The 11,243-nt window shown below is 45.4% G+C and overlaps 1 protein-coding gene across 1 annotated transcript; it reads left to right on the forward strand.

The window, feature by feature from the left end:
* The first annotated feature begins 6,033 nt into the window (after nt 1–6,033).
* LOC107041917 lies at nt 6,034–9,597 on the forward strand. Its single transcript, XM_015262732.1, has 2 exons — nt 6,034–6,071; nt 8,709–9,597. Exons 1-2 carry the CDS (start codon nt 6,034–6,036, stop codon nt 9,595–9,597), a joined length of 927 nt encoding a protein of 308 aa, XP_015118218.1.
* The last annotated feature ends 1,646 nt before the right edge of the window (nt 9,598–11,243 follow it).

An 11,243-nucleotide genomic window follows, 5' to 3' on the forward strand; every position in this document is an offset into this window, starting at 1 on the left:
ACCCATGTAGGGGTTATTAGCCTTTCCATATCGGTTAGAACACTGCGACAGTCCTCCTCTAATGCCTTTCTCAATGAAAAGGAGCATCTCAGGGTCTTGAAATAATTCCAGTTGAAATCCAGTGATTTTTAACATTGCATCAAACGCCAGTCCTGGTGCTGTATAATAATGAAGAGGATCTAAGTTGTATGTGGTGAAACAACTCTCTAGAAAATTCTCGAAAATATCTGCTAGGAACAATACGTCGGTTTTCAGATATAAATCCGCATATTCACCGAGTGTTCTGATGCTGAAATTTCTCCACACATCACATGCATGGTTGTAATCTTTATCGGATATGTGCTCATCATTCAGTCGAGAATAAAACTCTTCTTTCCGTGGTAATTGTTGTACACTTAATTTCTCCCATGTATCCAAGTATTCGTATGGGAAAACTCCTTTACGTACAACCAGTTCGAATTGTCGTTTTTGAGGGTAATGACTGGCTGTGATTATTTTTTTCTCATCTTCTAAATATGAAGAAAGTTTGTCGATACTGCTTGCCATAAACCGAAATGAGTCAATGAATCTCAAGTGGACTCTTGTTGATTTGACTGATTGGGAGTAATTGGGAGTAATGTCACAGAGCCCTCGAATTGTCTCGCAAGGGACTTAATAAAAAAGTGCGAATCATAACCTGACAAATTGTGAAAAACCACAGGGATTACACATGATTCTGTGTAATTCAGGTTACAACCGGGATGAGCTGCTCCGCGATATTTTCCCGTGAAGTGGCAATGGTCCTGATGTTTCACTGCTTTTTCGGTGAATGACCTGCCACAAATATGACATGTTTTAGCTGCATTATAGGCTCGGTCCATCTCGAAAGTCAAGTTCATGGGCTCAGTTCTCTGTAACTCAGCATCAACTTTTATAGCTAAAATACGTACCTGCTCAATGAACCACTCTACACAGTCTTTTCCATGATAAATAGAGAGTTCCGATTTTGAGTTATCATAGCTATATTTCACATAAAATGTAACACTGAATGGTACATGATTTTGGTATATTTTGGTATTTACATCATTGTCATCGGACACTTTTTCCAATAATCACTCAGTATCAGCGTATACAACAAATGGAACAGTCAGTTGATTTTTGAAATTTTGAAATTTCAAATATTTTTCATCACGATGAGGAAAAATCATTCGACACTTATTGATCGATACACAATCTTCCCTATGATTAGTGTAGGCCTCTTTTTTGAAAAAATGACACAAACACCTGTCACATATGAGTGTTTTACGTTTAACTTTTGAAATTTGTGTACCAACTAAACGAGACAAATTCGAGATCCATGTATAGTGATGAATTCTTTCCTGTTCACCATCGAGGATGTCGTCTTTTTCAATCATGAGAAGGTGAATTGTTCTTTCTTCTTCTTGCCGTGTGGCTGGAAGATTTTTGCTCAAATAAAGGGGCACAATCCATTTTTTCTCTGATTCTTCGTTACTGTCGATTCCATATACATTAATCGACAATTCGTTCATTTTCTCGAACTTGGGAATGGTCTTCTAATGCCATGGGGTAATTGAAGTTACCAAAGCTTTTCATGACAGTGCTGAAAGAGGGATATGAGTTTGTTCGTTGCTTATTTCGAACGTTACAGCGGGCGGCCATAATGGACCATAAGAAGCAGTAGGCATCGTCTTTATTTTGAACTTTCACGACAGCATGTTTCTTTTTAATCCATTCAGGTAGTTCAACGAAGCTGGATCCTCCGCGCAATGGATTATATTTATTTATGTTCACTTCTAAATTAATGACGTCAACTAATCTCCAGCCTGAGTCTTTTTCCTGGAACTCATCCGCTTTCACAAGAAGTTTTTCTCTTATGTGTTCATCAAACCACTGCCTAATATCAGTTGAATCGAGAATTATTTCATTTTTTGTATTGAAATATTTTTCTTCTTCAATGAGATGTTCATCTCTATTAATTTCATATTTACACGTTACCACTACATTCACTTTCAAACTTCCTTCTTTTTTCAATGTATTTTTCAAACGTACACAGAGCATTCGTATAGCATCATCTAAAAATTTGAGTATGTCTGGATTTTTCACGTTAATAATCACTCCTGTTCTCATACGACCCTCAAAAACACTTTGTAAGTCCTCCCATCGGACTCTATCAGTTAAAATACCCTTTAAGTCTCCTCCTAGCACTTCCAAGGTTCTGAATCTTGCGTAGAACGCTTTCAGTCGTCCGAACATGTGAGTTAAACGTCTTTTCTCACTATGACTTTTTCTCTCTAAATTCTTATCCTCTTGGAATTTAAAAAAAATTCTAAGAGAATTGGAATTGTCTTAGAATTAAAAAAAAATTCTAAGAGGATTGGAATTTAGAGAGAAAACATCTCGCGCCGCCCAGCCGGCATTCGAACCCGGGTCTCCCAGTTAAACGCCGTGTAATCTTCCGCCTAAACTACAGGAAACTACGGAAATTTACTATCCAAATTCGCCTCACACACCGCCTAACCTCTTTTAGCCATTAAATAATTCTGAGTGAATTGGAATTTAGAGAGAAAAAACAATTTATTCTTTATTATATTTTTAAAAATATATGTGTGTGTGCGTGTGTGTGTATTGTGACCGTTTTCTAGATTCTATTAGACTAATTCCTGAAAAGAGAATTAGGGCGAGTCAAGAAAAGGGACAAATAAGGGATAATTTGAGAATAATTACCTATTTTTTCTCTAAATACTATTCTGATCGTCAAAAGACGTAAATAAGGCCTTTAATGAGATCTAGAGAGTGGGGGAGGCCAGGCAACTTTTATACACGTAAAAAGGGAGTGACTCTAATGCAGGAAAAAGGGGAGAAGCTAGTCGTGTCGAGGGAATGCAACTAAATATAAAGATAATAACTGAAGAGGAAGAAACTAAATAGTGTAGGCTCACCGTTGGGGGATATGAAAACGAATACTTCTTGAGGCGAGGGGAAAATGAGGGGGACAACTCGTACTCACGACTTCCAGTTAAGGTCTAATCCAGGTCCTTCAGCGACTCCTGCGATTGAGCCTTCGTTCCTCCTTCCAGACTCCAGGGGCACAGTACTTAGAGCCGGGATGAGCTCGGGCACCAAAAATCCTCTTTACTCGAACACAAAATCCAATGTACAGAACTTCGGGGTATTTGCACTGTTTCTTCAACTCTTGGGGCGCACGTGGCAATGTCCAGGACAGCGGTTACACGAGTGACGGTCTTTCCTTTTCCTCCGTGATTCGTAGGGGTTCGTCAGGTGTCGAAGTCCTTCGGGTTTTAATTCGGGAGCAATCGGGACCAATCAGCACGGGTGAGTGGTGACGATGACCACAATCCAAGGATGTCTTACAAGGGATTATTGCAGGTGTTGAATATTCGGGGGTCCAGTATGGGGAATTTCCAGGAGGCGATGGCTTCTCCAATTGATCTCGTGGGGCCGGAACTGATGTCTTCCTTCGGCTGATGTCCAGGGGCGGGGGTAGAGGGGCGATGAGGGGAAAAGTCTGGGGAAGGGGTATCCAACGGTGGCGGGATTTACCTTTTAGGGGGCAGTGTGTAGTGGGAAAAAATATGTAGAAAAATAATAAAAAAGAAATGAATATGCCGCGTCACAGTATGTGTATGTGTGTGTATGGTTTTTTTTCTTTCCGTGGTCCGCTGAAGAAAATGTTCCTAGCCGCACGATAGTGGACAGTAAGATGGTGGTTACTCTCTCAACCTGTGTGGGACCCCCACCCACTAAAAACTGCGACTCACCACGGGAATTCGTTGAACCTAGTCTTCCGCGGCACTACCGTTAAGTATTATTTCGCGGAGGAGGTCTCAGCTATTTGCTCTTCCTCCTTATTTTAGCCTAATGTACGTCCCCTTGCCCTATTAAGGTGTCTGTGGGAAGGGAGTTCCAATAGGTTCTCCGTCTATTCCGCAGCTTTGCGTTCGCGTTCCTCTCTTCTGAGCTTCTTCATGACTCCTGTCGCGAAGTTGCTCGTTGCGTTCCAGGCTGCCACCAGATTCTCAGGCCGACCTCTCCATCTAGGGCAGACATACAAATATTCCGCATCTCACTGAAGCGGGGACATATGAAGAATACATGCTCTGCGTTGTCGATTACTCTCGTACAAGCGGGGCACTCCGGAGAATCTTCATGTTCAAATTTATGAAGATACTCCCAAAAGCACTCGTGTTCTGAGAGCATTTGTGTTAAGTAATAATTTACCTCACCATGTTTGCGACTTGTCCACACATCCACCTTTGGGATCAGCAGATAACTCCCCCTGGTAGAGGTGTCCCACTTCACCTGCCATCGGCACATGCTGTTTCGTCTCTCTTCTATCTTGAGTTCTTCGTTGCTCAGTATTTCCGATTTCCTCTGTCGATATAGACTTCCGTTCTTCGGCCAGTTCTTCTATGGGGAGCTTTCCCGCAATGACGCACACTGCCCCATCGGACACCATACGGTATGCGCTCACGACTCGCAGAGCACTCAGTCTGTAGACTGATGCAACCTTCCACCGTGATTCCTGCAATTGTAGTACATCACCCCAAATTGCAATGCCGCAGGTAAGCACCGATGTGACCAGCAATGACAATAATGCTCGTCTTCTCTGTTTTTGGCCTCGTATATTGGGCATGAGGCGCGATATGGTGGCTGTGATAACAGAAGCCTTAGCACGCACCTGCTCTGCTTTCTGCTTAAAGCTAAGTCGGGCGTCGATCATCACCCCCAGGTATCGAATGTAAGGCTGAGGATTTCTTGGTCTCCGACTTGCAGCGTTTTAGTCTCGATCTGCTTCCTACTTGTGATCAACACGGCCCCTGTTTTATGCTTCTCCAGCTATAGGCCTACGGTGGCCATCCAGCGGCGGATCGCCTCGAAGGTCGTGTTGAAGATAAATGTTGTCGTTCTCCTCCAGGTATCGGCCCACGATGTCTACAGCCACATCATCTGCAGAAGCCACCAGTTTAGTTTTCCGCAGCAATTCCAGCTTCAGCAGCCTGTCATACATGATGTTCCATAACAAGGGACTCAATACTGAGCCCTGAGGCACCCCTCCAGTGACTCTGTACTCTTCGGCCCCGCACTCCGTGTCGTATTTGAGAACCCTATCAGTGAAGTAGTTTTCGACCATGTTCCGCAGGTATTCAGGTACGTTGAACTCTACCAGAGCCTCCATGATACAGTCCCACATGGCTGAGTTGAAGGCGTTCTTGATGTCCAATGTCGCTACTAGGCAGTACTTCTTGGTGCCGCCGAGCCATCTCATCCCTGAAATCGCTTTCTTGGCGGTATTCACAACAAGGTTGATGGCATCAAGAGTGTATAGGCCTCTCCGAAACCCGCATTGGTTTTTGTTCAAGAGCGGTTCAACAGCTGCTTCTATTCTCGTATGGACGATGCGCTCGAGGATCTTGCCAGCTGTATCGAGCATGCAGAGGGGACGGTATGATGAGAGGTCGTCCGGTGGTTTTTTCCGTTTCGGGAGTAGTACTAGTCTCTGCTGCTTCCACATGGCAGGGAAGGTGCCCTCACTTAGACACTTATTATATACGTCCAAGAACAGCTTGAGCATCGCGTGAATAGTTGATTTCAGTGCGATATTGGGGACTCCATCCAGACCAGGGGCCTTGGTGTTACCCACTCTATTGCAGAATTCCATGAACTCTTCTTGGGTGATTGGTGGAACCATCATCTTTCTCCTTGCTCGCCAGTACGATGAAACTCTGGTTGTTGTGGGAACAACACTGCGATGATTTTCTTCATTAGTACCGGGACGTTGGTGACGGCATCGGTTGACGTTTGAGGCGCGTCATCACCATCATATATGGTCTACTCCATGGATCGACTTCCATCTCAGCAAGAAGCTGACTCCAAGCATGCTTTCTACTGTACTTAATGATTTTGCTTAGTATCCGGCGTGCCTTCTTATACCGCATCTCCAGCTCTTCAAAGTTCGTCTTCTTACGGCCACGCTCGGACAATTTTCTGGCTGCCTTACTTTCTTTCCGTAAGATGGCGATCGTGTCACTCCATCAATACACTGGATCCTGGTTTGTGGTACGCTTCCTGGTCATGGTGGCATCGCTGGCTTTTTTCACTCTTTTCATGATTTTATGTTCCTTTTCAGTAGCACTATAGCCACTGATCGACCGGTCATCTAACGCTGGTGAATGTGAGCTAGGATCAAGAGTGCTCACTTTTCAGCCAATGCAGTAGGTCTTATTAGGTGTTAAGGCTGTTCTCCGGCCAGTACACGTCTGCCAAAGTATCGCACGGTGGTCGCTTGCAGTTTCAATATCAGATACTCGCTATGAGCAGTTCCTTTTTGCAAGAGTGCTGTTCACAAAGGTGAGGTCCACGATTCAACTTGCCTCTCCTCTCATGAAGGTCGGTTCGTCGCCGCTGTTCAGCAAAACCACGTCCAATGCTGCCATAACTTCCAGTACAGCTTATCCTCTGAGGTTCGTCTCCTTGCTTCCCCAGTCGACTGCTCAAGCATTGAAATCCCCGGCTATTGCCACGGAAAAATGCTGCTTCACATTCCCAGCCAGTCTATCTAGAAAATCTGTGAACTCATTAATCACGAGGTTCGGTGGAGTGTAGCAGCTGTAGAAATAGATTCCATCAGCCTTAGCCCTCACGAAACCATACTCTATGTTACTTGTGGCGCTCTGGAAAGGTCGGTTCCCACAAGCCCAGATGACAGCCTTCTTGATGATATCAGTAACCCAGGGTTGGACGCCAATATGTCTTGTGACGTATTTTTCAACGAAACACGCAGGAAATCGTGTGGATTATCATCCACTAACTTTCAGCAACGCTTTTGGAATCTTTCAACCCGAAGTAAGGACAAAGGTGACCACCGGGAGGAACCAAAAATACCAAAAAGGGCGCCAGTCCTTTTACCCGCAAAGATTACGGTCACGATGTTGAAGCGCGTTCCACGACCAGCTCAGAAAAACCGTGGAGGCATTTGGGAACAGGCGAAACAATTAATGCATTTCAACACCATGACTTATTCGGAAATAAAATGATATACATTTTTCTGAAAATAATAAAAGAATAGAAAATTCGGCAAAATGCCAGTGAAATAATATTTGCGATTTTTACACGTGCGGGAGAGTACTCCCGCGAGCAAAGGCTCGACACAATCCGAAATTTAATAATTCTCTCAATTTCCGAAATGTTAATTTTCAGAAGATAAAAACTGAATTTTAGGAAATTATAAAATTAGAAATTTCAATTTATTACGTGAGAGAAACTCTACACGCAAGATGACTCGATACAGCAAAATATTATTCAATCAAATAACTCAACAAGTTAAGCATCAATAATAAATCAATAATCACACTCAAAAATTAGTAATTCAAATCACGGATCAAAATCATCAACCAAAGGCCAATAAAATAATAATCATTATTCGAGGGCGTAGAAGAAGCTAACGGCACGCGAGAATCACCCGAAGCGCGACGATACGAAGGCCACACGAATACAAAAGCATGAAATTTCCAAGATCCAAAACCCATAAACAGCAATGGAAAAAATGAATAATAGAAAAACATGAATGTTCAATAAAAACAATAGGAAATAGGCCAAAGGCCACTGAGTGCCGCGTCCCGAAGGCTATGGCTCGAATTCCAATAACTCAAACGGTGCCAAATTGGCGACCGGTGAATAAATTCAGTAGAACGGGCGTGCACTCACAGAACAACTTTTCGCTCACCGTAAGTTACGCGAGAATAACTCCAGATAAAACTTCTGGAACCTCAAATACGGCAGCGACGTCGAATGATGGCCGAAAAATCCAAGCACAACATCTTTTCGGTTTTCCAACGAATTGTTTTACTCACACACACGCACACTCACGTACACTCGCTCCTCTCGCACGCTCGCATGGCTTTTCATGACTGACCTGCGCAACCGACTTAACTGACCAGTGGCCTCTCACCTCTGACACCTGAGGCGCCAGTTGATGGATAGGTGTACAGTGAACGCCCCCATTTAAATTGGGGCACGTTTGGACCCTTGACGATCGACACCTGCCACCTTGCGATCCTTTAATCGGCCTCATTTGCATTTCGGTCATCGGAGAGTGTGCTTTAACTTTCTCCGATCCGCTCTATTGTTTGTACGGATTTCCGCATATAACTGCTCTGGGCGCATTGACGTGAATCTGTCAAACGAAGAATTGGAGTGTGAACAGCACTTCCGTCAGACTCACTCAAGGGATAACTCAGGTCGATATGTCGTTCGTTTGCCCTTCTCAGCTCCAGTTTCGTCATAAGAGAATTCCTATCGCCCAGCGCTAGCTTGTCTCCATCGGATGCTCGGGAGAATCTCAAAAGATCCGCGCTTTCTCCAGCTCTACTCTGATTTTCTCAAGGAATATGAAGACCTCGACCATATAAGATTAGTAACTTGCTCAACTCATCGCTCTTCGTCTTCGGTTCAGGCGGAAACCGCTTGTCGTTCTGACGAGATGACCTTAGTACATGAAGCGTAAGCTTCAGGAGGGTTGAGGGTCTCTGAAGGGCTTCAGGTAGGGCCGTCTGACGCTCATAGGAGTTACTATTTACCTCGTCATGGTGTAGTCAGAGAGAGCAGTGAAACGACGAAACTGAGAGTAGTGTTCAACGGATCAGCGAAGACTAGCTCAGGGAACTCACTCAACGACATTTTCCACACAGGAGCCAAGTTGCAGAGAGATATCTCGGACGTGCTGCTCTGGTCAAGACAGCACAGAGTCATCTTCATGACGGACATCACCAAGATCAGAGGTTTCGCCAGATCAGAGTTCACGAGGATGACTGGCCCCTGCAGCAGATTTTATGGACCAACTCAAGTGGGAAAATAGTCAGGTATCAACTGACAACAGTCACATGCGGCACAAGATCAGCTCCGTTTCTCGCAAATCGTGTTCTTCTTCAGCTGGCTGAGGATGAAGGACATCGGTTCCCTTTGGCCGTCTCGCCCATCGTGAAAAGAAGATACGTTGACGACATCTGTGGAGGTGCAGACACGCATGACCAACTCGTTAGGACCGCTCAAGAAGTTCGTGATCTCTGTGCTGCTGGAGGAATGCCTCCGGCAAAATGGCATAGTAATAGTCCAGCCTTACTCCAGTGGCTCGCTCCTGATAGTGCCTCCAATGACCAGCGAGTTTATGAGGATTCGGAGACCCGGATTCTTGGTTTGTCGTGGCAGCCCAGCTCGGATAACTTCGTCTTCTCAAGTCGAAACAGCGATGAATCGAAGGTCTCTAAGAGGAACAACCTCTCAGAGATCGCTCAGATATATGACCCGCTCAGATTTCTATTTCCTGTCGTGATCAGAGGAAAATTGCTCATGCAGGAGACTTGGATTCGTAAGCTCGGTTGGGATGAGGAAGTCCCAGAACAAGTAGCTCAGCGTTGGAAAAGTTTTCGGAATGATCTCACTCTGCTCTCGAAGTTATCTGTTCCAAGATGGTTAGGCCTGCTCCAGAATTCGTCGATTGAAATCCATGGATTCTCAGACGCTTCTGTTCTCGCGATGACAGCCGTAGTCTATCTCAAAGTCTTTAATGGAGATGAATAGCCTCGGATTTCTTTGGTCTGCGCGAAAACGAAAGTAGCTCCTCTCAAACGGCTGACAATGCCAAGGCTAGAGCTCACAGCTGCGGTTATGCTTGCCAATCTCGTTAAGTATGTTAAAGAAGAGCTCAATCTCTCGAACGCTCCGACGTTCTTGTGGACCGACTCATCAGTTGCGCTTACGTGAATCAACTCACACTCGTCCAGATCGAAAGAATTCGTAAGAAATCGTGTCCAGTTCATACAAGAGACCTCGCGAGCCCAATGGAAACTTGTTCCTGGCAATGAAAACCCAGCTGATTGCGCATCTCGTGGGCTAACCACAGCTCAACTCTCTTCACATGAATTCTGGTGGCATGCACCACCATGGCTCATGAAAAGCTCAACGTCTCGGCCATCTCTAGAGCTCGCTTCAGTGGCATCAACAGATCTTAAAGAGAAACCTGGTGTCATTCTCAACGTGAAGATCTAGCGCCCAGAGATCTGGAATTTAGTTAATCGCTCTTCTTCACTCAACAAATTGCTTCGAATTACGGCCATCTGCCAACGTGTCATTGCTCATCTCAGAAGAATTCCTGGATCATCGTTAGCAACAGCTCTGACCCCTGGTGACATCGAGCAGGCCCGACTGCTCTGGGTCAAGCTTACTCAGTCTGCGCGCTTCTTAACTGAGCTTACGACCTTGTCCAGAGGGCAACGTCTTATTTCATCTTAGTAACTCACTCGATTCACAGCGTTCCTGGATCACCGGGAAGTTCTACGTATTGGAGGGCGTTTGAAATTTGCTCAGCTCGACTGCGAAAATAAGCATCTGATCATCATACCTCGGGATTCTCAGTTCGCTCAGCTCATCATTCGAGATACCCATCTCAGGACTCTGCATGGAGAAACGCAGCTCACTCTCGCTCAACTCAGAAGGTCTTACTGGATCCTCGGTGGAAGAGCCCCGGTAAGATCATTCATCCTGAAGTGCGTTCCATGCACCAGACAGCGAGGACTCAGAGCTCAATAGGTCATGGGCCAGCTCCTAGTTGCTCGTCACACTCCTGGCCGAGCGTTTCTCAACACTGGAGTTTACTACGCCGGACCAGTGTCGCTCCGCTCATGGAAAGGACCTGGTCATAAGTCGTACAAGGGTTGGATCGCAATTTTCGTCTGCATGACCACGTCCGCGGTCCATTTTGAGGTCGTCTCAGATTACGCAGCCGATGGGTTTATCGTTGCGTATCGTCGCTTTGTTGCCCGGCGTGGACTCTGCAAGAACTTGTTCTCAGATTGCGGAACGAACTTCTTGGGAGCCGACAAGGAATTGAAGAAGCTCTTCTCGATGGCGTCTAAGGAATCGGACAAACTAGCCCAGCTCTTGCTCAGCGATGGTACCAGATGGTCTTTCAACCCTCTAGGTGCACCACACTTTGGAGGCAAGTGGGAAGCAGCGGTAGTCGGTGAAGTTCCATCTCAAACGAACGATCGGCGATGCTCTATTCACCTACGAGGAACTCACTACTTTACTCGCGCAAATCGAAGCTGTGCTCAATTCAGAACCACTGGAACAACTATCAGAAGCTCCTGATGACGTCAGTGCGCTCACACCAGGTCATTTTCTGATTGGTCAGGCATGGACCTCGGTTCCTGACCCTTCGCTGGAGC

The sequence above is a fragment of the Diachasma alloeum genome, unplaced genomic scaffold (assembly GCF_001412515.2).
Source record: "Diachasma alloeum isolate Michigan unplaced genomic scaffold, Dall2.0 Dall_scaffold_00392, whole genome shotgun sequence".
Taxonomy (NCBI): domain Eukaryota; kingdom Metazoa; phylum Arthropoda; class Insecta; order Hymenoptera; family Braconidae; genus Diachasma; species Diachasma alloeum.